Below are 26,653 nucleotides of genomic sequence, written 5' to 3' on the forward strand. Positions count from 1 at the left end.
ACCCCGTATTTTCAGTTAACTCCTGCTGTGTAACTAACAGCCCAGCTGAAAAAGACAATCCATGATTATGTAACCTGGGCAGAGCTCAGCAAGGACAGCTTGGCTCTGCTGCTCCTCGTAGTGTCAGCCGAGGTGACTCTTGCATTCGTGTGGGAGCTTGACTGGGCCAGACCTTCCAAGATGACTTCACTTCTGCGTCTGGTGTCTCAGCTGGGGTAGCTGAGAATGCTGGGGACGGTTGGCCCTCTCTGGCAGAGTGGCTCAGGGCTCCGATTGTGTGAAAATGGAAGCTCCTCCTCCAGGGCTGACCCTCTCCTTTTTGACCTGTGGTTGATTTCTTAGTGATGCATATGGTTTCTGGATTGGTTCTTAGTTCAGATGAGCCCTTTCTTATCTCTCTTAAAAAGGAGATTTGGTGTCTCCTCTATGTACTCAAAAGCAAATATAATTCAACACGCAGTACTGAAGGAGCAAAGCAAGGTCCTGCCCTGAGGGGGCTTACACTCAATGCATAGGATATAAAATAATATCAGGCTGTGTTTAGTACTGGGGAAGGAACAAAAAAGGACGATGTTAGGGGGTAACACCATGAGATAGGTGGAAAGAGAAACCCCCTGTGAGGAGGTAAAAGTTAAGCACAGTCCTGAGAGATGACATAAGTCTAGTTTTGAAAAGAGCTAGGGAGAGAGGGTCCCAGACAGAATGAATTGTGCATGCAAAGGCCCTGAGGTGGGAAAGACATGGACCTGACAGGTCAGTGTGACTGGCTCAGCAGGTGATTAGAACTTCGGCAAGAAGGGTGCCTGGGTGGCTCAGTTGGTTAAGCGTCCAACTCTTGATTTCCGCTCAGGTCATGATCTCATGGTTTATGTGATTGATCCCTACATCGGGCTTTATGCTGACAGCAGAAGAGCCTGCTTGGGATTCTCTCTGTCTCTCTCTCTCTCTCTCTGCCCCTCCCCCTACTCACGTGCGCTCTCTCTCTCTCTCTCTCAAAAATAAAGAAATGATTTTTTTTTTTTTAAAGAACTATGGCAAGAAAAAGGATCACTGCTCCAGATGATGCAAAGCCAAGGCTGCGGGATGCTCTGTTTTGGTTTGGAAGGCAATTGATAGCCAAGGAAGGTTTTAAGTAGGAAAATGACTCATTTTAGATTTTGATAAAGGTCACATTGACTGCTATGAGCAAATCCCTACAGGAAGCTTAGTCACTTTCCCCTTAACTTCAGGTACTCTCAAGGTTAGTCATCGTTAGTATCATAAATAACAGGTCTCACTGACATTGCTCTGAATGTCTCTTGAAAATATTTTAAGTGGGATCTTTTTTTTTGGGCAGAGTCTGCTTTCAGGTAAATAGATTCATTTCTTCAATTCCCCAAGTCTCTTTATAGCTAGAGTGAGTGTCTTATTGTTAGTACCTCTCTTATAGGGGTTTTGTGAGGGTTAAATGAGAGAATGTATAGAAAGTGCTTAAGCGGGACACCACTTACTTGGTCTATAATATGCCCTCATTGCAACATACCTCAGAGGCCCAAGATCCAACCTTTCAGTGATAAAGCTGCATCTATTTTTTTCTCTTAGTCGAGGATGGTTTTGCTCAGGGTTCTGTATTCTAGATCCTGCTTCCATTTCTTCTTACTTTATGGTTTCTTTCTTCATTTTTTGCTGTTCCTATTTCTAATCCTTCCCTTTGCTATACCTTAGGTCCTTATCCTTGGGCTTCATCCCTTATGCCCTCTAAAGAGATCGGTACATATCTTTCCCAAATATGTCTTTCTGTGACATAAAGATAAAGGGATATTTCACATATTTGCTATTATCTTTGTATGGATATCCCCTGCATGGCTGCTCATCTGTGCAGCTTGTATAGAAGTTGTTGTGTGTTACTTAGTCACAAGTTAGTGGAGACCAGGCCATGAAGCCAAAAACTGGCCACCCCTAGCTGATCAGGCTGGAAACATTAGATTTATTTCTAGTAGCACTGTAAATTGTGTGCACTTTCCTTTCTATGTCTTTAACGGGTGGGAATAATATTGGTTGCAAAGACATCCTGAGAATTAACTGATAGATAATCTATTTAAAGTTGAAGATTAGAAATGTGTAATATAGAAGTTGTTTGTATAATTCAGTAATTTTTGAATTATTTAGAGCTCAGCTGCCAGGGCAAATAAACTACAGACAATAATAAAATGCCTATACTTCTTGTGTCTAGAGAGTATCCTGTATAGCTATTATGACTTCTCTCTTTTGCAGGTTGAAGTCGACCCTGTTACCACCTTCCCTCTGAAGGGCTTAACGCCACTCACCGAGTACACGGTCGCCATTTTCTCTATCTATGATGAAGGGCAGTCAGAGCCCCTGACTGGAATTTTTACCACAGGTAAGTCTTATTAGGGTTTGAAATTTTATAAGAGAAACTATATAGAAACCAGAAGCTGGAGCATCTTCTTCAATTGTGATTTTGAAGAGACTGCATTTTAATCTTTGTTTACATTGTATTATTGTTAACAAATGAACAATTGGGCGACTAGAATGTGTACTGGCTAATTATTTTCTGTCAAAGCAAGGGAAAAAGAGGAAAGATTATCTGAATTCCAAAGGTCCCAGTTAAGTAAATGCATGTTCTTTTGTTTCATGGATCTAAAAATTTCACAGCTTGTATTTTCATGTGTGTGTATTAAGTTGAACTTCTAAAATTGCTGATACCCAATAATGTTTTGACCTGCAGAAATGTTAGTTTCATACTATTTAATGTTTTATTTATTTTTAAGACAGAGAGAGACAGAGCATGAGTGGGGATGGGGCAGAGAGAGAGGGAGGCACAGAATCCGAAGCAGGCTCCAGGCTCTGAGCTGTCAGCACAGAGCCCGACGTGGGGCTTGAACTCATGAACTGTGAGATCATGACCTGAGCCGAAGTCAGACGCTTAACCAACTGAGCCACCCCAGTGCCTTTTTTTTTATTAAATTTTTAAAAAATGTTTATTTATTTTTGAGACATAGAGAGACAGAGCATGAATGGAGGAGGGTCAGAGAGAGAGGGAGACACAGAATCCGAAGCAGGCTCCAGGCTCTGAGCTGTCAGCACAGAGCCCGAAGCGGGGCTCAAACCCACAGACGATGATATGACCTGGGACGAAGTCGGACACTTCACTGACTGAGCCACCCAGGCGCCCCAGTTTCATACTATTTAACCTGAAACATCAATCTATAGCCAATAATGTATTTTCATGCAGACTGAAATACTAATGCAACAATATGGGGTCTTTTAAATACTAAAATAAAAAAAATAAGACATGACTGCATGAGTTTCCTTTTTGATATATACCCTGGAGTCAATAAATATAAAGCTTTTTTGCCTCTTGGTGGCAACAATTCTGTTGTTTGCTTTCTGAGCTTAACATTGATTGCACTTGGAAAACAGGTGAGTGCTATACTGAGGAGATGAGAAGCTATTTTGGGGACATAAGAAATATGCCCCACTGAGAAATAATGTTCACAGAAAAAAGTTCAGTAAGTTCACAAAATCTCCTGAGGGCTAATTCCAGTTGGGATTTTCCTGGTATCCTGTGAAAGAGTTTTAAAATCTCTGATTTCAGAGGTGCCTGGGTGGCTCGGTTGAGCATCTGACTCTTGATTTCAGTTCCAGTCACAATCACCCAGTTTTATGAGTTCAAGCCCTGCATCGGGGAGAGCCTGCTTGGGCTTCTGTCTCCCCACCCCTCTCTCTCTCTGCCCCTCCCCCGCTTATTCTCTGTTTCTCTGTAATAAATAAACTTAAAAAATTTTTTTAAATAAATAAAATCTCTGATTTCATGTCATAAAAATCAAAATGACTGACAATGACTGATAATGGTTGGATGCTGTGCTCTAGCCGTACATCCCAGAAGTGTGAAACTGTGGAAGGTCTGATAAATCATTTTTCACTTCCGATGACACCCATATATACAAGATTAAAAGGATGAAGGTTCTTCTTTAATTTATCACTAGTGCATGAGTTAGGCACAAAAGCAAATAAAACTAAAAGGGGCATATCTCCGGCCTCAGGGGCACCAATTTGTTAATTTCATCAACATATTAAGAAAATAATGTTTTTGTAAAATAATGAATACAGCACTCTTACTATTTTTTTTACAGTTAGTGAAAAGAACCAAATAGAGAATCTAAGAGTTCTGGAAATTAGTGGAAGACTTGAAAAATGTGCTGTGTCCATGGTCTTCCTAATTATACTGGGGGTAAATGCTGGCAAAAGAAACTTAAGGCCACACCGGACTGATGGGCGATGCTTTCTGGGCTCCCATGTGCTTTCCTAATGCTAGAGGTTCTTCAGAGACTCTTTTCTTCTTGCGGTCCCGGGAGCTGCTTGAGTTTGGCTTTCCTGCCTTCTCTATTCCCTGACAAAGTGTCCTTCCTTGGCTCACAGAGGAAGTTCCAGCCCAGCAATACTTGGAAATTGATGAGGTGACGACAGATAGTTTCAGAGTGACCTGGCATCCCCTCTCAGCTGATGAAGGGCAACACAAGTTGATGTGGATTCCAGTCTATGGAGGGAACACCGAAGAAGTGAGTTGTCTGAAACAGACTGAAAAGTAATCCGGAGCATTTTCTCTGGAAGTGAATACCACTGCTGCATTTGAGGTGGTCTCCACTTTAAAAGAGATTGAGAATCCCAGAAGTAATTAACATTTTGCCTGGCATCGAGTTTTAGAAATGTCAAATTATATGATTTTTGTAAGATTAAAATGGTATTTCTAAGATTAAAATGGCTTAAGTCTGTATTTTATATATTTTTCACATTCTTTGACTTTCATAAATGTGAATAAAACTTCAAAATGGCACTTTTACAATACTAATACCTTATTTGTTGAGGGAATTGAAAGGAATGAAGTCTCTGGTTTGACTTTAAAATTGAATTCAATGACCCTGGAGTTCTTTATGCTCAGTTGTATCTTGCTTCTGTTTAGGATGGCATTTTTCCTTTTTATTATTTTTTCTTAAATTTCACCTCTGTTTTTCAAGTAAATCCAGTTACTGAGCGCCAAATGCTTTCCAGGTCGTCCTAAAAGAAGACCAAGACTCACATGTTATTGAAGGCCTGGAGCCCGGCACTGAATATGAAGTCTCGTTGTTGGCTGTACTGGATGATGGAAGCGAGAGTGAGGTGGTGACCGCTGTAGGGACCACGCGTAAGTCTCGGTCTGGCTGAGATGGACTTCATCAATTCTCATACCCTCCCTCCTCCGAGGTTCCCTTCCCATCCACCTCATCCAGGGCTACAGAGGCTTCCATTTCTCTGTGTCCCGCAGAATTCTTCCTGTGTCTCCACTTTTCGTGAAACTGATACATGAAGCATAGTAGAATCTTGGCTATTATCACCATAAAAGCAGAGGCCATATCTGTCTTGTTCACCATTATGTCCCCAGTACTGAGCACAGTACTTGTGATATTTTGACTGTGTAATAAACACTTATTGAATGGATGGAGGGATGGGTAAAATAATTTATAAATGAATAAATGAGTGAACGAATAAACCTAGGGCAAGCATGTCCAAGAGCTTTTGGAATTTCCCGAGTCAATCTTGGTTCCAAGAATCTTGTATGAAATGCACTTACTGATTCATTCATCCCTTCATTTTTTAAATATGAGGTATTAACCACATATTAAATTTTCTTTGATTGGGTTCCCTGGAATCAGATTCTGAAACAGCAAATTGCATCCAGAAGGTTAATTGGAGAGTGTAATTGAGAGGTACATCTGTAAGGAAGTAAGGGTGGCAGGATGAAGCACAGGGAGAAGCTAAAACTGAGCATTTGGCTAATTTTATTGGGACTTCTGGACCTGGGATGACCCTCCCGAGTTGTCCAAACTGAGTCAAAGGCGGTGAGCCTTTGTGCCCCCGCGTCCCCAGTCACTGGAGATAGGCCATCCCCTGACAGAGCCTGTGACCTCAGACGAGGCAGTTCCCAGAGCTCTGAGCCGTTGGCAGCCAGTATTTCAGAAGCTGGTGATGAGTGCGTTGACCCCAAAGAGGGGCTCTGGGCGGAGAACCACACAACTGCTCCATTCCACTGGTTGTCCAGGGTGAATACAAGAAATAGAAAACATGCTTATTTTCCTTCTTGGTGGTCTTATTTGAAAGCCCTTCCCCAAGGTGATCTTCAGCACTGTTTATCTCCCCTTAATTACCATGGTTATGCCCCATTTCACAGTAACTGGGAGGTTTCACAGTTTTATATGTGTAATTCAGATGTTTATATGAAGGCTGGTGTCTGTGATTAGAAATGTTATTTCTTTGGGTTTTAGTTTCCTTAGTAGCAGAATAGGTATCATGTCTGCCTTATTTACAGCTCATGTCTTCATGCTTGCAACCATTGTCAAGGTGGAGGGAAGAAACAAGTGAGATAATATAGGTGAAATTTTCCTCAAAAATTGTAAAATGCTATAAAAAATGTATAGTTGCTATTATTACAGAATTTTAAAGTAATGAGTATTTTTTTAGTTGACAGTATTTGGACAGAACCAGCTACGACCATCATCCCCACCAGACCCGTGACGACAGGTAAGGAGAAATAGAAGTCCATTTCCCCATGAGAAAAGTTTGATTAGAAGTTACGTTATCCCAGTTTTATTGATATGATATAATATTATATGTTTATATTATTATCATTTTTTTTTTGGTATTCCAGTTCAAATTTTACCCCCTCAGAACCTCTCAACATCTTCTTAGCTCTAAATGCTGATGAGTCTTCTCACCTCATTGTTACATCTCTCTACATTTTCCATCTTTGTTTTGGGTTCCTACTTAGTCTTTCAGAGGATGTTAGCACAACAAGCCCCAAGAGTTTCTCCCTTCTCTTGATCTCAGTGACTTGTATTGCTGTCTGTTGAGAATCACCCACATCATGGCCTCCTGGCATTTCTGTGGGTAACAGAGACCTGGCTGGTCTAATGGGCTTCCTACCTCTGCTGTTTTCTCCTTCAGCTTAACTTTCCCCCTGCCTTTATAATACACCTTTCAACTAGCTGTCAAAGTCAACTAAGTAAAACACAAGTTCAGTTATACCATTTATTTCCCTACCTAAAACCCTTCAGTGGCTCTCCATTGCCCATTCATTCATTCACGGATTCATTCATGTTCCAGTTAATCTTTATTGAGCCCTTCTTTATCACAGTGCCCCACAGTCTCTTTCCATAACATCCAAGATCCTTCTGCTTTTCTTCTTGGACTCTACCATATTTTTCAAGCTCTCCCATTTCCTGCTGCCATCCAGAACGTCTAGCCCTCTGAAGGTGAGACCCTGTCTCCCATTCCCACTGCCTGATACCCTCCCCCAATTTTTCCTGCTACCTGTCCTGCCTCTTCTGTGACATTTTTAATATTTTTATCAAGTGTTAATCACTGTGTATCCTAAGGCCTAACATGATCTGACATTCAAGAAAAGCTCAATGAATGTTTACGGGAAAAGCTCAATGAATAAGCTGGATGAATAAATGAATGAATGAAGAGAAGAAAGAGTCACTGGAGCTGGATAGAATGACAGGAAGTCAGATGGGATAAATGAGGGAGCCGGCATCTTGGGAGATGAGAAAGAATGTGTCAGAGAGCACAGGTGAAGGAGTTGGGTCAGATATCAGAGAATGGATAATGTCCACGTGGGCTGAGTGGATAGAGGCAGCCATGGTGAGAGATGCATGCTTTGAGTGATGAGCGTTGAAATAGAAATGGGGGAACAGGGGAATAGGATGTATGTTGGATGGCGAATCGTACACTGAGGCTGACCATGTCTGCCCCCCCCATTTCTGCTTCTCCAGTGGAATGGTGAGAGGGCATGCCGCCCTGTAGGCTTCCCTAGTCTAAGGGTTTGTCCCCTGTTCCCTTTACTGGCTATATACAGAGCTGATAGTTTTGAGGGGTCCATAGTCTCACCTTGTAAGCATCTTTCAAACTAATTTCTCTTTTTTTTAACGTTTATTTATTTTTGAGAGAGAGAGAGGCAGAGCATGAGCAGGGGAGGGGCAGAGAGAGAAAGAGAGAGAGAATCTGAGGCAGGGTCCAGGCTCTGAGCTATCAGCACAGAGCCCAACATGGGGCTCAAACTCATGAACTGCAAGATCATGACCTGAGCCAAAGTCAGATACTTAACTGAGCCACCCGGGTGTTCCCAAACTCATTTCTATTTGCTAACAGGAAGTATGATGGCCCCCCATTAACCACTAAAGCTGAGTTGTTCTTCATATGGCTCTACATTAGAGAAATACATTCAGTGATATTTGTTGCCATGCCCACCAATGGTCTCTGGAGCTCATTTTTGAATATGATGAGTTAAAAGTTCTTTAATCCTTGGTTGTGCTTATTCCAGTTTTCCGGACAGGAATCAGAAACCTGGTTGTAGATGATGAAACCACTTCTAGCCTGCGGGTAAAATGGGACATTTCAGACAGCAGTGTGCAGCAGTTCAGGGTGACCTACCTGACTGCTCAAGGGGACCACGCGGAAGAAGTGGTAGGAACGGTCTGTATTCAAACAGCTGGCTGGAAACCGCACAATTTCCCGATTAACAGACCTAACAAGGCTATTTCCAGAGATCAGTGCAAGCTTCTCTGCTCATTTATTTCTTGGTGACTCTACCATCTCCAGAAACTAATGTTTTCTGTTAATCCAAACTTTACTGGTTTCTTGATGACCTTTCCATCTCTGAAACTTGATCCACATGCAACTTACTTCAAACAGATAAAGCTTCTGAACCTCGTTTCCTGTGCTGCTTCTGTGGCCTTGATGGCTCGTTAGAGCACCGAAGCTGAGTCCATTGCACACTTGTCTCTATGTACAAATATGGTTCACCCTTGAACAACACGGCTTGAACTGCACAGACCCATTTACATGTGGATTTTTTTGATAAATACAGTACTGTGTGTGTATTTTCTCTTCTTTCTGATTTTCTTAAAAAATTTTTTTTTCAGTTTATTTATTTTCAGAGAGAGTACGTGCGTGCATGTACAGGTGTGCACGAGTGAGCTGGTGGGGGGGGGGTGTTGTGGTGCAGAGAGACAGGGGGAGAGAGAATCCCAAGCAGGCTCTAAAGTGTCAGTGCTAGCCGATGCGGGGATTGAATTCCTTGTGATTTTCTTAATAACATTTTATTTTCTCTAGCGTACTTTATAGCAAGAATACAGTATGTATGCATATGTAATATATATATAACATATATATATATATATATATATATATATATATAACATACGTACATATATAACATATGTATGTGTTAATTGTTTATGTTATTGATAAGGCTTCTGGTTAACAGAAGGCTATTGGTAGTTATGTTTTGGGGGAATCAAAGGTTATACATCAATTTTGGACTGTGCAGAAGGGTCTCCAGCCATAACGCCCATGTTGTTCAAGATCAACCATATATAATAAACAAACAAACAAGTAAATAAATAAATAAGCTTTATATATACATTAAATATATATATTTAATTAAATATATATATATATTTTTTTTTTTTTTAACTCCTGCTCTTGGGAATATGATTACAAGTTTCTAAGCAAAACTTGCATGAAAGGTCATCTTTATGTGTTTGAAATGTTCCTAATAAAATAGCTTCCATTAACACATATTTACATTTTTCACTGACATCAACTCATTTTGAACAGCTTTATAGTAATTTCTAACTTATTCTTAAATATGAATATCTCCCTTAGGGGATTTGGATTTTTATATGCTGAGTTTTCTTTGTCTCATCTAATTTGTTTATCTGTATTAGAAATCTGGGTACACTTTTAGTCATGGCCTTCCTGTATTTTCTTTATTTATATATATTTTATTTATTTTTGAGACAGAGAGAAAGAGCAAGTGAGCATGAGTGGGGGAAGGGCACAGAGAGAGGGAACAGAATTCAAAGCAGGCTCCAGACTCTGACCTGTCAGCACAGAGCCCTACCTGGCGCTTGAACTCATGAACCATGAGATCGTGACCTGAGCTGAAGTCAGAGTCTTAACCGAATGAGCCACCCACGCAACCCCTGTATTTTCTTAATTTATACCATATCATTCCTTTTACTCAAGAACCTGAAAATTGTTTCCTAGACATGCTTCCTATCAGACCAGGTAACTCCAGTTTTCATTGAAATGAATTTTTTCTGTTTCATCATGGAATATGCTTTAGTTAGCCTCATTACTTGCATTTCTTGCCCTCTGGTGCATTATTTGAGACACTCTAGGAAAGGTGTCTCCAAATTCATTATTGCTCAAGAATAACATTATTGTCCTTTCTTCCTCCTCCTTACTTATAAAGCCTTTGATGGAAAATTATTTATGTGCTTACATATAAACAATTATTTGAGCCCAAATTCTCTCAGCAAAGTACTTAATTTCAGGCTGATAGAGGAATTACTACAGAACACGGTGATAACCCTGAGAATAGAAACATCCAGTGTGAATAGCCAGAAGGTCCATGAAATTGGTCTGGGAGGACTTTTAGAAAGTTAATGGACACTTAAAATAAATTGTGTTATAAATTCACTCAGATCATACATTTCAAATGACCCATGATTGAAAAATTCAAAATAAAATTGTACCTAACAGTGGGAACTAAGGACATAATTTAGATGTTTTATTTTCCCTGTCACTGTCCCATATTTCAATTTAGTTCCTAAAAATGAGATCCTTAAAAACTTCCCAGAATAAAAGTTTTATTTTTTATTTTTTGTTTCTACTCTTTCCAAGAAACACATTAAACATCTTGCTAAATTATTCTTGCTAATTTGGAAAGAGTAAAAATTTAATCTCATGAATGCACTTGTAAGCTATGCAAGGTAAAATAATAATAATATTTAGTTTGGGTTGTCTCTAGATAATTTTCCCTTTGCTAGTTTCTTTCATTTCACACTGTTTATTTTGAAACACTTGGACACCTACATGCAGGGAAAAAAAAAAGATCAAAAGTCTGACACCCATGTGCCCCAGTTAAGCAAACCCTTCATAAAAATGAAAAATATTGATAAATTTGATGGTGATTATTTACTGCATAGAAATGTTTTTGCTAAACAGAAGAAAGTACTGTAGAATTCTTTAAATATCATGCCCCCTTCCAGTCAAATTGGATTTGTGCACACTTAATTTACAAGCATATTTTCAGGGACCCAGTTGAGGATTAATTGAGAATTTATATCTCAGTGTTTTAGGAACTGTTACTTCTACATAAGTGTATTATTATTGGAGACAGAAAGTGGGTGCATCTAGATTTAGATTATAAAACAAAAGTAAGGCAGACAGCTACAGATCTCTATCAAAATCCAAGGGCCTTGAACTCCTACCAAATGAATATCTTGAAATAATAATGCATGTCAGGGAAAAGAAGATAGCCAAAGCCCATTATAAAAGTGAGAAAGGAGATATGTCCAGATGAGAGAATGCCTCTTATCATCTTTCCAAATTTCCCTTAACTATAAAAGCTAATTAGATTTGTTTTAGGAAATGATGGATCAAATGAGAGAATGGTTGGTGTATATAACATTTGTAAACCAAAGTAAAGCTTCAGTACATGCAAAACAAGAAGAATTCAACTTATTTTTCCAGTTGAGTAAGTGAAGTATTAATATATTTTCTCCGCACAATCCAATCTACCAAGTCTTTCCAATGAAAAGATTTTGAGCTATTAGAAAGTAAAGCTACCTGTCCAGTATTTCGTAAGGATTGACTTCTAACTCTGCTCTGAAATACAGAGGAGTGGCAATGACTTTGCCCTGAGTTTGTTGTCGGGGTCTGGAAGTCTCACATTTCTTTATTTGTGAAAGGCTGATCAGGATTTCAGACTTTTCTAGAGCCCACATGTCAGCATCCATAACCATGACCTGAGTTCTGAGTTGCAAGAAATGTTCCAGAACACGTACACTCAGAGTGTGGCTCTGTCTCCTATAAGACAAGTTTAGTTCTTAAAATTAAGCTTTTAGAAACATTTACAGCAACTTGGCATTGTGCAGCATCCAATAACATAATCATTTTTTTTCTAGCAATTTTGTTTTATTGTATTTTATAAAAATATTAGTCTTCAATACTTTGGAATTAAAACAGCAACACCAACACTACCTAGTTCTCTACTGCAGATAGAATGAGAATCACTATTTAGACACAGAACTTTGTAACATGGGACCACAATGAGATGCAGGGAACCCTATTTCTACTGATGGGATCCAGGCTGCTCTGACAGCTTTGGGCAATATGGAGCCAGACATGAAGTTCCATTTCTAAAATAAAAAACTTAAAACGTGAAAGTTCACGGGTTAGATTTGCATCTCATTTAACCATAAGCATCTTTTACAGAATTGTTTTATAAACAAAACCACCATCTGCAATGATCTATGGCATGTGTTTTTAGTAAGAGCCCATCTTTACCCTGCTTTGTGCAAACAAGCAGAAGCCAAGTAGAAGGAACTTTGCATTCCCAAGAGGAGATTTACATTTTATTCTTGGAACTGAATATCATTAGGGTAAAAAGGTTCAAGCGGTGTAGCCACACTGAACAGAGTGCAGCCTTTAAAGCAAGGCTCAGACCAGATATCCAGGATTTCCATATGGCTTCTTTGCTCACAAGCTGTGGGCCTCAGTTTCCCCATATGTAAAATTAATGTAATGTTCCTCCTTACCTGAAAGGGTTGTGGTGAAGAGTAAGTGACTTACTGTATTAAAATTCTTAGGGTAGCACCTGGTGCATAATAATTGCTAGGTAAATGATGGCTGTCACTATAAGCCATAGCAACTATTTCCTGGCGAGCTGAGGGATTCCTCCAAAATGGCCCTACCACTTTTCAGAATTCCACAGTCTAGATGTGATAGGTTCCAAGCCCATGTATTTCTCAGCTTGAGTGATGATGACCTTATTGAAGGAGTATCAACATGGGTGGTTTGCTAAACAGACAGCCTGGACCGAATGCCCGGCTCTGTACTCCGAAGGAGTTACATTTACAATCAGTGCCCTGAAAGAAGCTACATTGACAGGGTAATGCAAGTCAGGGCAACCACTGTTCTTCCTTTACCTGTCTTTAATGCCCTGGTTATCGAATTTATTATAAAGCAGGGCTCTTTTTAAAAAACCTCCCTCCCAGGTCCACATCCACACGCCCCCTAGTGTGTTTCAGTGTCCCTTTCATATAAGGAGTAAAATCATACTATTTCAATGTAAATCACCTGATTCAGACTTCCTTTTTAACAATATCGTTTAGAAAATTGCTTCTAGAGCTTAGCAGTATCTTAGCAACAGCTGCTTCTGGGTTCAACTCGAGGCTTCCGAGGGCTTATTCCATGATTTATAGGTCTCTTCCCTGATCCAGAAGTAGACAGCACAGCCCTTTGCCTGCTGGCATTTTATCCAGCCCTTGAATCAAAAAGCATCTCCAGCTGTCCCAGTCTTGTGACTCCTTTAAATGCGTTTGAGTCAGTGCTTAGATCTTACTTAGCATTTTTCCAGCCATGATTAAATTCCTTAAATGGCCCAGAGGTGTGCCAGCATCTGACTGCTGAAGCAGAGGCAGAAAGTTTTGTGGTTTTAACATTGAGAACATGTGGCTTCCCTAGTCTATATGTTCTTTGAGGGATTACAGAATTTGCACCGTGGAGCCACATGGCACATTATGCCATGGTGTGGACCTCAGCACTGCATTTCAGTTTGTGCAGCCTTGAGAGGTAGAGTGATGGTGATTTTAGACTGAGGAAGACCTCTCCTTTCAAAAAAAAAAAACTAAGCTGCCACATTTTTTAGTGGTAGTGGTAAATCTGTTTCTCTCTGGAAAACTTGGATTTAATCTGTGGTTAATCTGTCGTTCTTGGCTGGCTTGCAGTCTTTTCTAAGATGCTGGGAGTAGATTATCTCTGAAAGGATAAAGAACGGAAGGCTGAATTTTCAAGAGGATACTTAAGTAGAATAAAAAATCATAAGCAGGCTGTGTTAGAGAATGGACACTCCTAAGCTATAAACACCCGTTTTCCAAAGCAATGATTATTCTCACTCCTGAATACTTTGCAAAAGCTGAAAAGCTGTGAGCAGACTATTCCTCAGAACCTACACACTTCAAAGTTAAACCTGCATTAGAGGTTCAAAGCTGAGGGCTGCTGTGAGGGGAATTTCAGGGAGAGATGATTTTGCATGGATGCCTATTTTTCTGTCCTATTTCACTGTCCAAGCGCATCGCCTTGCTTCTGATGATTTCAAAGTCCCCCGTAGTAGTCCTGCTCCATTGGTTGACCAACAGGAACAAAGGTCTTAATTAAGACCATCCTCCTTTGCTTTTCCATTCAGGTGATGGTGGCTGGAAGCCAGAACAATCTCCTTCTGAAGCCTCTGCTTCCCAATACCGAGTACAAAGTCACGGTGACTCCCATCTATGATGATGGAGAAGGCGTCAGCGTCTCTGCCCCTGGAAAAACCTGTGAGTGAAGCTTTCTCCCTGTGCATACTAGCTGGCCAATTAATTGAAAATGCTCGCCCCCTGCAATGTGCCTTGAATGCCACGGTGTAGTGTAGTGAGAAGAGCAAAAGAGATCGGGAGACGGGAAATCTGTGTCTGAATCCAGGGAAGCTGTGTGGCTTTGAGCAAGGTGAACTAGCTGCTCTGGGCTTACGTTTTCTTCTGCATAAAAGCTAAGACTTAAGAAAAAACTATGTCTTCCTCAGCAGCATCTGATTCATCACAAGTCCTGCTGATTACCCAAAATGTGTTCTGCAGACCAGCCCTCTTTGTCTTCGTCTGTCTGCTCCGCCCTGATCTACGCCTCACTCTCCGTCACTAAAATGAGTGCACCAGCCTCCTCGGGAGGCTTCCTGCTGACACTCTTGAATCCTCTATTCTCCTCCCTGCAGCCCAAGAAGCTTCTGAAAATATAAATGATCTCGTGTCAGGCCTGTTTCAAGTCTCCCAGTGGCTTCCCACTGTGCTCAGGATAAAACCCAACGTCCCTCCCATAGCCCTACAAGGCCCTCTAAGACCTGGACCCTGCCGATTTCCTTAATCTCACCCGCTAACAGGTGCCCCAGCCATCCTTCCTTTCCTGCTCTTCACATTTAAGCTTGTCCCTGTCTTAGGACTGATGTACTCGCTGTTCCTTCCATATGGAATATCCTTCCTAGATATTTGCCTTTCTGGCTTTTTCTTGTCATTTTGGCTGCAGCTCAAAGCCGCCTCCTCAGACTTTGCCAACCACTCCATGCAAAATAGCTCCCAATCTCTGTGCTATCAACCTGTTTTTTGGGTGTTGTGTTATTGTTGTTGTTGTTGTCTTATCATGTTACGGCACTAATTACCATCTGATATTTTCTTATGTACTCATGTATTTGTTCATTGTCTGTCTCCCTTCCTTGGAGAGCAGCATCACGAGAGCCCAGGACCTCATCTGTACTGTTTGCCTCTCCATGCAAAGCTCCTCCGGTACTGTGTGGCACAGAGGGGGCACCACTCAATGTTTGCTTGGGGCGAATTGGCCCTGATGATCAAGCGAGGAGCACGCACCAAGGAGCAAACGCTTGGTCAAAGCACCACAGTCTTTACCGTGCGGTTATCTGTACTTGCATGAACCACCTCAGAACCTAGTGGCTTAAAGTGGGAGCTATTTTATTATATTGCATGATTTTATAGGTCAGGAAATTAGGCAGGGCTTGTTGGGAGATTCTTCTGCCCCACAGGGTATGGATTAAGGTCACCTGGCAAGTGGGTTGGTCTAGGGCGTCCAAGACAACTTTACCCACATATCTGGCATGTTGGTGGGGACGCCTGAAAGGCTGGACTCAGCTGATCCTGTCTCTCTCCATGTCGGGTCGGAGCCTCTCCATGCGCTCTTTCCAGCGGGATAGTCGTACTTTGGACATGAATACTTGTTTCGAAGACAAGAGTTCCAGGAGGTGGAAAGCGGAAACTGTCAGGACACTTAAGGGCTATGCTTGAAACTGGAATGGTGTCATTTCTGCTATAGTCTGTTGGGTGAAGGGGTCATAGAACCCACCCAGATTTAAAGGGAGGGCCATAGCCTCCACCGCTCAATGCGAGGAGGGTTAAAAACCTGCACCCATCTTTCGTCTACCACAATTACCAAACAGTTATGTGCGATTAGGAACAGAATGGTGGCAAGGGCTGAATGAATTCTGTACCTGGGCACTTAAGTGTGGAATTTTCAAGTAAGTGTACACGTCATTAAATTTCCGTAGCTGCAGCCCCAAGTCCTGACTCTGCTCTGCTGAGAAAGTGGGTATTATTTCCTTAGTTAACAGTGCTGGCACCTGTCCCTCTTCCTGGTGCCCATGCTGTGAGTGTCCCCACCCAGACTCCCACCAAACTTGCACATTTTGTTACAGATCATCCAGAGTATTAGGAGCCCCGGGAGCTGCTACAGTTATTTCCTCTGGGGTCATGTGGAAGGAGGGAGGAAAAGGGGGGGAAGAGCAGAGCAGTGGGAGAACACTGAGCCTTTCTTCCACTCTTACCAGGACGCTGGCATCTTGATCTTGACTTGATATGCACGTTCATACTTTGAGCATATTTTGGTATTTTGCTGCTACACAAATATTTGGGAACCAAAGACTTAAACAGCAATTAAAGAAGAAAGTCAAGTAGTAGATAGTATGGAGCACCTATACCATATGCTTTTGTTTGTCTCAAATCCGGGTTATTAGGAGAAAAAGAAAAAGCAAGCAAGAATGTTTTATTTTTATTTAGTTTTTTAAACACTTTTTTTAAAGTTCCTTTATTTAGAGAGAGAGAGAGAGAGAGAGAGAGTGGGAGAAAGAGAGAGAGCAAGAGCAGGGAAGGGGCAGGGAGGGAGAATCCCAAGCAGGCTCTCCACCACCGAGCACAGAGCCTGATGTGGGGTCACAGGAACCGCGAGATCATGACCTAAGCTGAAATCAAAAGTCAGACGCTTAACTGGCTGAGCCACCCAGGTGCCCCAAGAATGGTTTCAAATAAGCACAGTGAATTCTGCTCTGCTGAGTTGGTTTGGGATTGTTTTTAACTGTTTAATGTTCCATAAAGTTACCATAAACCCTGTCGCTGTGGGGAGAGGTAGGAAAGGGAGGAAAGGGGATGATGGGGAGGCCGAGGGGCTCCATCTAACTACTGCTGACCTGGGCTTAAAGATCTCCTTTTAACTTTCACATGTTAGAAATTAGCATAATATGTAAAAGGCTTCCATGATAAACAAATATATATATACACTTACACAAAACCCATTTAAAGACTTTTACTCTAGAAATATGACTTAAATCTCATTGCAGAGATACCACCACATGTAACAAAATCTATGTAGTAACATTACTTTGAAGTGTTAGTGGATGGTCTCTTTATTTTAAACAATGGTCAGCACAACTACATTCTATCAACAATAACAAAAGTGGTAATGATAATATATATCAGTATGCACAGTGGTTTACAAAGATTCTCTATATAAATGGCTTAATGTTGTGATAGAAAATAGGTGAACAATAATATAAAATTTCAAACAATATAGGCAACATGAAGATGAAAGAAAGAAAAAATTACCAGAATCTAACCTCCTAGAATTCCCATCGGTACCATGGTGTGAACCCCCTCGATATTGCTGTACAAATATACTTTGATAGTGGAACATGGTGTGTAGACAGAAATTTTTGATCAACACGATTCAATCCAGCTTTACTCAAAATAAGCTAAAGAAAAAGGAACCGGAACAACCGTGAATGGACAACTGATCTTCAGATGAATGTGTTTCACCAGAAGAGCAGTAATTTCCTGTACATTCCATTTTTAAAACAACCATAGACTCTCCAAAGATTCTCACTGTGTGTTATAATGCATTTTTACTTGTAAATACTTTAACGTTATGGGAAGATAGCTTAGATTTTGTTAACAGCGTAGTTTGTAAAACTAGAAACCACACCAAATCACTGTTTTTCCTTTTCTCTGCTCAGTGCCACCCTCTGGTCCCCAAAACTTCCGGGTCTCAGAAGAATGGTATAACAGGTTGCGCATTACATGGGATCCCCCGTCTTCCCCCGCAAAGGGCTATAGGATTGTCTACAAGCCTGTTAGTGGTAAGTAATGCTTTTAAAAAAAATATTGTTACCATGATTAGACATCTAAAATGGTTTCTTTTAAAAAAATTTTTTTTTAACGTTTATTTAAACAGAGAGAGAGAGACAGAGCATGAGTGGGGGAGGGGCAGAGAGAGAGAGGGAATCGCAGAATCCGAAGCAGGCTCCAATCTCTGAGCTGTCAGCACAGAGCCCAAGGTGGGGCTCGAACTCAAGAGCAGTGAGGTCATGACCTGAGCGGAAGTCGGACGCTTAACCGACTGAGCATCCAGGCGCCCCTAAAATGGTTTCTTTGTTTTAAAGTTTATTATTTATTTTGAGAGAAAAGAAAGTGAGAGCACACGTATGAAGAGGGAAGGGGCAGAGAGAAAGAAAGAATCCCAAGCAGTCTCTGTGCTGTCAGTGCAGACCCCTACATGGGGCTTGACTTCACAGATTGCAAGATCCTGACCTGAGCCTAAATCAAAAGTCAGATGCTTACCTGACTGAGCCCCTCAGGTGCACCTAAAATTGATTTTAAGATGTTATTTTTGTTTTGTTTTTCCATCTATCTTTGATTTCATCTTTAGTTTTGAGAAGTGGGAAGAGTCCCACCTTTTATGAAAAAACCTTTTTTTCCTTGTATGATCATTGTTAGGATAGATATTATCAGAACGTTAAAGTTATGACCCCACCAAAAAAATGACTGGGACCCAAAAAACAAATAATCCAGTGAAGAAATGGGCAGAAGACATGAATAGACACTTCTCTAAAGAAGACATCCAGATGGCCAACAGGCACATGAAAAGATGCTCAACATCACTCCACATCAGGGAAATACAAATCAAAACCACACTCAGATATCATCTCATACCAGTCAGAGTGGCTAAAATGAGCAAATCAGTAGACTATACGTGCTGGAGAGGATGTGGAGAAATGGGAACCCTCTTGCACTGTTGGTGGGAATGCAAACTGGTGCAGCCGCTCTGGAAAACAGTGTGGAGGTTCCTCAAAAAATTAAAAATAGACCTACTCTATGACCCAGAAATAGCACTGCTAGGAATTTACCGAAGGGATACAGGAGTGCTGATGCATAGGGGCACTTGTACCCCAATGTTTATAGTGGCACTCTCAACAATAGCCAAATTATGGAAAGAGCCTAAATGTCCATCAACTGATGAATGGATAAAGAAATTGTGGTTTATATTCCCAATGGAGTACTACATGGCAATGAGAAAGAATGAAATCTGGCCTTTTGTAGCAACGTGGATGGAACTGGAGAGTGTGATGCTAAGTGAAATAAGTCATACAGAGAAAGACAGATACCATATGTTTTCACTCTTATGTGGATCCTGAGAAACTTAACAGAAGTCCATGGGGGAGGGGAAGAAAAAAAGAAAAGAAAAAAAAAGAGGTTAGAGAGGGAGAGAGCCAAAGCAAGCATAAGAGACTCTTAAAAACTGAGAGCAAACTGAGGGTTGATGGGGGGTGGGAGGGAGGGCAGGGTGGGTGATGGGTATTGAGGAGGGCACCTTTTGTGATGAGCACTGGGTGTTGTATGGAAACCAATTTGACAATAAATTTCATATTAAAAAAAACAAAACAAAACAAAACAAAAATGACTGGGCGCGTTTATGAGCAGAATACATACTTGTTATGCACCTAACCTAGGCACATCCCAGACAAGGAACCAGCTGAAGGAAACCTTGAGTTGGTAGGAGTAGGAAGCTTCCGTGGCTCAGTGGATATATAAACCCTAAACACTTAGAATCTCTAATTTCTAATTCCTCCTCTACCTCTTACTTCTTGGATTAGTAGGAAAAGGTTGACCTACCAACTTCTTAGTGTCTTCATTTTGGAAGCTGTGTTGGGGTATAAAATTCCTCAAAGCCCTGAGGTCATGGTAGTAAAAGGCTTTTCCATTAGCCCGTTAGCCGCCTTGATGAGGAGATCCCTCCCTCCTTACCTGCTACATCTTTATATCCTGAAAACAGGAGAATGGTGCAAACGGGGGCGGTTGTACCTTGGATCCACACGTCTGTGGAGATGAGGCCATGAATGACTTCACCTGTTACGGTATCAGCGCCCGACACTTAGCACTTCTGTGAAGTTTAAACAGGAGACTAAATATAGATACTAGAGGGATTTTGTCCATTTTCTGGACCTGGGCCTTCATACTCTGATTATTCATAAGAAAGATCTTCTCTCCTTATGTTGACTTATTTGGGAAGAAAACATAAAGAGTATTCTTGGGCCATTAAAAACCTCTTTCTGCCCTCAAAGAGCACATTAGGCTCGATGTGTCCTCTGAGCTGTTGCTCTTGCCTCTGTAACACTTTTCAGCTTTTTCTATTGTGTCCTATTATCCAGGTCCATACAAGTAAAATACCCGTCCCCCTCCGATTTCTCCGGACAAACATCTCTATGAACCATGAAGGTGAAATAGCAAGAATATACCATGGGTGAATTAGCCTGCTTAAGACTGGTTCTTTAGGATCCATCACAGTTTTTTGGTTTCTTTTCTTTAGGCCCGAGGCATGTGTTAATTTGTAAAACAGCGTTGTTGGATTTGTTCTTGGACCATTTTGTAGATGTCTATCAGATTTTCTGAGGGAAAGTAGCTTTGTGTTGAGCCAGTGGTTCTCAGTTGATGGAGTTTTGCTGCCCAACAGAGATGTTTTGGGTTGCTACAACTTGGGGGGGGGGGGTAGGGGGTTGCTATTGGCATCTGGTGGGTACTGTTAAGCATCCTACGAGTCACAGTACCTGCCCCCCGCTGCCCCAGAGTTAAGAATTATGCAGCCCAAAATGTCAGTAGCACTGAGGCTGAGACATCTTGCTCTAAATCAAGTGGAATGTGGTATGTGGTCATTTGAATGGAGAGTTTGGTTCCTGAGAAAATCTCTATGGAGATAACATGTACATACAGAAATATATAAATGCATTGTTGGAAGGGGGTTCTGAAGTAAAGTCAGAAGTATTTTAGGAACTTGTTACTAACTCAAAACTCTTAAAGAATGAGTACAGATGGGAAAAGGCAGGAGGTAAATAAGTTTGTAGAGGACTTATCAAGGAATGTTTTTAATGCTAAAGACTCCACTGGGCTGAAAAAGAGGGGAAAAATGTAAAGGCTCAACAAAGCTAACTGGTCAAGGGCCTTGGAATAGTAGTGGTGTCATCTGTCTGTTCTTAAAAATGCTAGGAGAGGGGCGCCTGGGTGGCTCAGTAGGTTGAGCCTCCAACTCTTGAATTCAGCTCAGGGTGTGAGCTCATGGTTTGTGGGATCGAGCCCCACATCGGTCTGTACACCGACAGCACAGAGCCTGATTGGGATTCTCTTTCTTCCTCTTTCTCTGCCCTTCTTCCACTCATACTCTTGCGCTCTTTCTTTCTCTCTCTCTCTCAAAGTAAATAAATAAAAAAAGTGTTAAGGGGAGGGGATAGAACTAATAGTGGCAACATATAGGCTGAACCCCCATGTGGCAAGGTATAGCATAGCGTCTGTGACAAATTTGCTGCTACTGCCACTTGCATGCCTCCTGGAGACAAGGGGTGTCTCAACGGGGCAATTGAGAATGGCTTCTTTAGTTTGGCAAGTGCCCCAAAGCCTATGACTAGACAGTAGCTCCACTGTGAAGGCCGCACAGTATGGCCTATGGTGGATTGTGAGGTGGACCCGCTTCTCTGAGTAAGCACTAGGGAAAGAACTATATTTGAGAAGAAGGAGTAGGTTCCTAAAAAGAGCCCTAGCACGGTAGTCAGGTATGTAAGTTCCAGAGCCACATGGGGCTAGGTTCAAACCCCCAGCTCTGCTGTTTATCTTGTATGTAATTCCGGGCAACTGTAACACAGTCGGGTAAGTACAATTCCTGTCAAGAGTGTTTCCATTTTTCCATCTTCTGGTGTAACTGAAATATACTCTTTCTCCCCTAGTTGCTGGCCCAACACTGGAGACGTTTGTGGGATCTGGCATTAACACCATTCTTATCACAAACCTCCTCAGCGGAATGGACTACAACGTGAAAATATTTGCCTCCCAGGCCTCAGGCTTCAGCGACGCTCTGACAGGCGTGGTGAAAACACGTAAGACCGATGTCCCATCGCCTCAGCCCCTGCATGTGGTTTTGCTGCTTTGTTTTCGCTGTAACTCAACCCCTGCTTTAACTTGGCGGTTGTTTTTTATTTTCCTCAGCATTGCCCTTTCTGGATGGTGTTTCATGGAAAGAAAGGTGTGCTCCTTACTCAGGGCTGTAGTTCAGAGTCCCGGTTGGCAGGCGGAATGTCAGAACCTGGCATGCAAATATACTTGATGGTGGCGGATAGGATTTCCTTCTGGAAAGTCTTTGTTGGCATTTTTCACATTAGGTGAAATTTTCCAACCAGTCTGTAGCGACATGGCCAACGCCAGTCAAAGTTGGACCAAAGTTTGGCTTTTCTCAAAGTCTTTGCCCCTCCCCACTTATGTGAACACACACACACACACACACACACACACACACACACACACACACACCATCCATAAAAGATACAAAAAGGACTTCCTTCTGTACCTTTTAAGGGTTTTCACGCAGTCTGCATACCATCTGGGACTTCTCGTTGGCCACACCATCTGTTTAATATATTTCTTTAAACCGACTTACATTTTTTTACTTAAATACTTTTCAAAACCCACATAATTACTCTAAACAGAAGACCAGGATTTTCAATACACACGAAAGATGATACATAAATGACAAAAATAAAAATGGTGTGGCTGTTGCTAGTTGGCATCATCCTCAGTGCTATCAGCTCCACCTGCCCCAGGTAGATGATACTGGAATGATACTTACGGTATAATCAAAAGTAGAAACCTTAAATTTGCTACTTAACAGCTGTGACCTTCAATGGAATACTACGTGGCAATGAGGAAGAATGAAATCTGGCCTTTTGTAGCAACGTGGATGGAACTGGAGAGTGTTGTGCTAAGTGAAATAAGCCATACAGAGAAAGACAGATTCCATATGGTTTCGCTCTTATGTGGATCCTGAGAAACTTAACAGAAACGCATGGGGGAGGGGAAGAAAAAAAAAAAAAAGAGGTTAGAGTGGGAGAGAGCCAAAGCATAAGAGACTGTTAAAAACTGAGAACAAACTGAGGGTTGATGGGGGGTGGGAGGGAGGGGAGGGTGGGTGATGGGTAATGAGGAGGGCACCTTTTGGGATGAGCACTGGGTGTTGTATGGAAACCAATTTGACAATAAATTTCATATATTGAAAAATAAATAAATAAAATAAAATAAAATAAAATAAAATAAAATAAAATAAAATATAAAAGTGAAAAAAAAATAGCTGTGACCTTGAGCAGATTACTAAACTTCTCTGAGCTCAAGTTCTCTCAACTCTAAAATGAAGACAATATCCTGATTGTGAGGCCTCCAGAAATAATGTGTAAAAATGATCTGCCATATGGCAAGCACTAGTGAATAAGCATTATTATTATTGTAATAATTGTGCTTTACACCTTTGGCCCATATGTCATTGTCATCCCTAACCAAATAATTAATCAATGAATGGAACAATCAAGAATGAGGCATATATTAAACCAGACCCCAAGCCACCTCTATTTGGCCACCTAAATTTTAGATAGGTCCGGGCTTTTCGTTAGAGGAGGCTTCCTGAACCTTTTTTAATGGAATATCTTAAGACCTTAAAGGCTAGATTACAGAATCAATTTAATCTCAAAAGAAATAGTCTGTCTTCAACAGATCTAGGAAGGCCTTGGTCTATGGTTCTGATCTTGTACTTGGCTGGTAAAGTAATGCCATTCTGGGCATTACAGTAACCTCCAAGTGATTTCCCTCTGTTGTTCTATTACAACAATCCCATTCCTTAGGAGCACCCTAGAATCCCCTGTGCACTTTCCCACTCAGTCTCTCCCCTTCACTAGCTGATTTTCATTTCCTCCTCTAGAGTAATTACCCTTTCTGTCTGGGCCACTTTTTCTGTCTCTGTGATTTTTTTTATTGACCTCTCTTCTCCCTGCTCTGTCTTGTTTCCATTTATCTTCCTTTCTTTGCATCTTTCTTTCTTCTGTTCCATCCCTCTTCTCTTCTTCAAGAAGTGTGTTGGGTATTCCACATATATTTTAAAACATTAAGAGTATTGAATTGTTTTATATTCTGTCTTTAAAGGAAAAGTTAGATGGGCTTATTATTTGTTTTCTCTCTTTCTCCCAAGCAAAATAAAAGCCCATACAATGGCAAATAAGTTAATTTAAGATTTCTTTAAAATTTGGTGTGGTTACATAAATCATTAACAATTTCCTTTTTTTTATGGAACAACAGGGCTCATTTATTTGGCCTTTGGAAAAGAGGTCTTCTCTCTCTGGTCTAACAGAAAAGAACAATGTGAAAATGTAAATTTTGATTAGATAAGATTTTTTTTTACCATTTTGAAAAATAATTTTAAACTATTTTTATTATAAAGGTAGCTAAGAGAGAGGGAAAAGTAAGAAAATGATGTGGATGAAAGTCAGAGGTCATTGGAGAATATACATATTAATTTTTAATTGTGTTCTTTTCGAGTCTAAATGATAAATGCCAGATACTTACTCCTTTATTGTATTGGAGAAATACTATTTTTATTGCTTCCCAAAATAACCTTTCTGTGAATCATTTTTGTATATCACAGTGTTCTAAAATTAATAGGAATCTTTGTGTTTGATTTTTATAATTTTTTATCTGTGTTAAATCTTTCATTTTTACATTTTCAAAAATATGTTCATTTCCCTTCAATCATGTTTTGAAGGCCGGTCCTTATGAAACTCCTGTTTGAGTAAGACTTCCCTTTGTCTATTTTGCTTTCCTTTTTATTTAAGCCAAGGCTATCCTTCAATGGTTGATAAGTGCATATTGTATTTGATTTTTTATTATAAAAGTATTATATTAATTGTGGAATATTTAGAAAACATAAATAAAGACAGATTAAAAATCAGATAAAAAAACAGAATTTCGGGGCGCCTGGGTGGCTCAGTCGGTTGAGTGGCCGACTTCAGCTCAGGTCATGATCTCATGGTCCGTGAGTTCGAGCCCCGCGTCAGGCTCTGTGCTGACAGCTCAGAGCCTGGAGCCTGTTTCAGATTCTGTGTCTCCCTCTCTCTGACCCTCCCCCGTTCACGCTCTGTCTCTCTCCGTCTCAAAAATAAATAAACGTTAAAAAAAAAATTAAAAAAAAAAACAAAAAAACCAGAATTTCACCATCCATTACATCTGGTCTTTTTTCTGTGACTATTTCCCTTTTTGTTTACAAGTGTAAAACAGACCATATTTATACATGTTTTGCAACTTCTCTCTCAAGTAATAAAATAGTTATCTTTTGTGCACTAATTTATTGTGAGTTCATGGATTTCCCACCACTGGCTATGGGAACTGTGAATTAGAATGTTATTGGGTTAAAGTTAATTTCAGACTTGGGGACATTTGTGGCGTTGTCTGTAGTGTGACATAGGTGTGTTTCTTTTCATTATAGTGTTTTTGGGTGTGACCAATCTTCAAGCAGAGCAGGTTCAAATGACCAGCTTGTGTGCCCGGTGGCAGGTGCATCGCCATGCCACTGCCTACAGAGTGGTCATCGAATCGCTCCAGGGTAAGTGCCACCTATCACGGATGATTTTGTGAAGCGCTCACGTACTTAGTTCTGTGTAAATCTCTGTGGACAACATGCAAGTAACAGACTAGAGCTCTCTTCTTGAGGAGCCAATGTTATATGATGGATCATGCGGGGTATGGAGTCAGAATGGCTAGGGAAGCCGATTATTTAACCTCTCCAAATGATTGTTTTCTCATCTGTTAATGGGTATAACCACAGTGCTGATCTTGTGGCATTCTGGAGGATTACGTGGCGATAACTCCGCGTGAAACATTTGCGACAGTGCTTTGCCCACGTTAACCTCCAGAGAATGGAAGCTGCTATTGGCAATAGGAGACAAATAGCCATGACTAACGTACGTTAAAATGATATGGTGTTATTATTTTAGTGTTACTCCATGGGGATCTCATTTTGATTTTAATGGTTTTCTTACTGACTGACTCTCTTTATTTTGGAGGATAAATGGTGAACAATAAACTCTCATTCAAGAGATGGTTTAAGATCTATGCCATCATAGGCAGGTTTTTCAGCATTACTGTTCTCAAGAACATCTAAATTTGGAACTTTGTTTCAAAGTTGAAAAACTAGAAATGTCTGCCTATTTTCATTAAAAGTTTGAAGAACATGGGGGAGGGGAAGGAAAAAAAAAAAAGAGGTTAGAGTGGGAGAGAGCCAAAGCATAAGAGACTGTTAAAAACTGAGAACAAACTGAGGGTTGATGGGGGGTGGGAGGGAGGGCAGGGTGGGTGATGGGTATTGAGGAGGGCACCTTTTGGGATGAGCACTGGGTGTTGTATGGAAACCAATTTGACAGTAAATTTCATATATTAAAAAAAAAAAAAAGTTTGAAGAACAACAACAAAAGGCTGATTCCCAAAAAGTAAGTTTGTAGGGACTATTATCAGCTTGCAAAATATTCAGAAGATGAGATCAAATAATGAAAATTACTTTAATCTGATTTATCAGATTAAATACTGTATTATCGGTGCAAAAG

General features: G+C 40.8%; 1 protein-coding gene across 5 annotated transcripts in view; it reads left to right on the top strand.

The window, feature by feature from the left end:
- The window catches only part of COL14A1 (collagen type XIV alpha 1 chain), a 210,989-nt gene that overhangs the window by 76,244 nt on the left and 108,092 nt on the right, over positions 1–26,653 (top strand). For 4 of the 5 annotated variants that reach the window (XM_019459943.2, XM_019459946.2, XM_019459942.2 and 1 more), the window contains exons 15-23: positions 2,254–2,380; positions 4,423–4,562; positions 5,053–5,185; positions 6,499–6,558; positions 8,360–8,511; positions 14,297–14,426; positions 17,933–18,055; positions 21,968–22,117; positions 25,540–25,656. In XM_019459943.2, coding sequence (XP_019315488.2) covers positions 2,254–2,380; positions 4,423–4,562; positions 5,053–5,185; positions 6,499–6,558; positions 8,360–8,511; positions 14,297–14,426; positions 17,933–18,055; positions 21,968–22,117; positions 25,540–25,656 — 1,132 coding nt within the window. The remainder of the gene's footprint in view (positions 1–2,253; positions 2,381–4,422; positions 4,563–5,052; positions 5,186–6,498; positions 6,559–8,359; positions 8,512–14,296; positions 14,427–17,932; positions 18,056–21,967; positions 22,118–25,539; positions 25,657–26,653) is intronic. The other variant, XM_019459945.2, reaches the window with a different exon arrangement.

Source organism: Panthera pardus, unplaced genomic scaffold, assembly GCF_024362965.1.
Source record: "Panthera pardus isolate Hobbes unplaced genomic scaffold, ASM2436296v1 HiC_scaffold_7, whole genome shotgun sequence".
Lineage (NCBI taxonomy): Eukaryota > Metazoa > Chordata > Mammalia > Carnivora > Felidae > Panthera > Panthera pardus.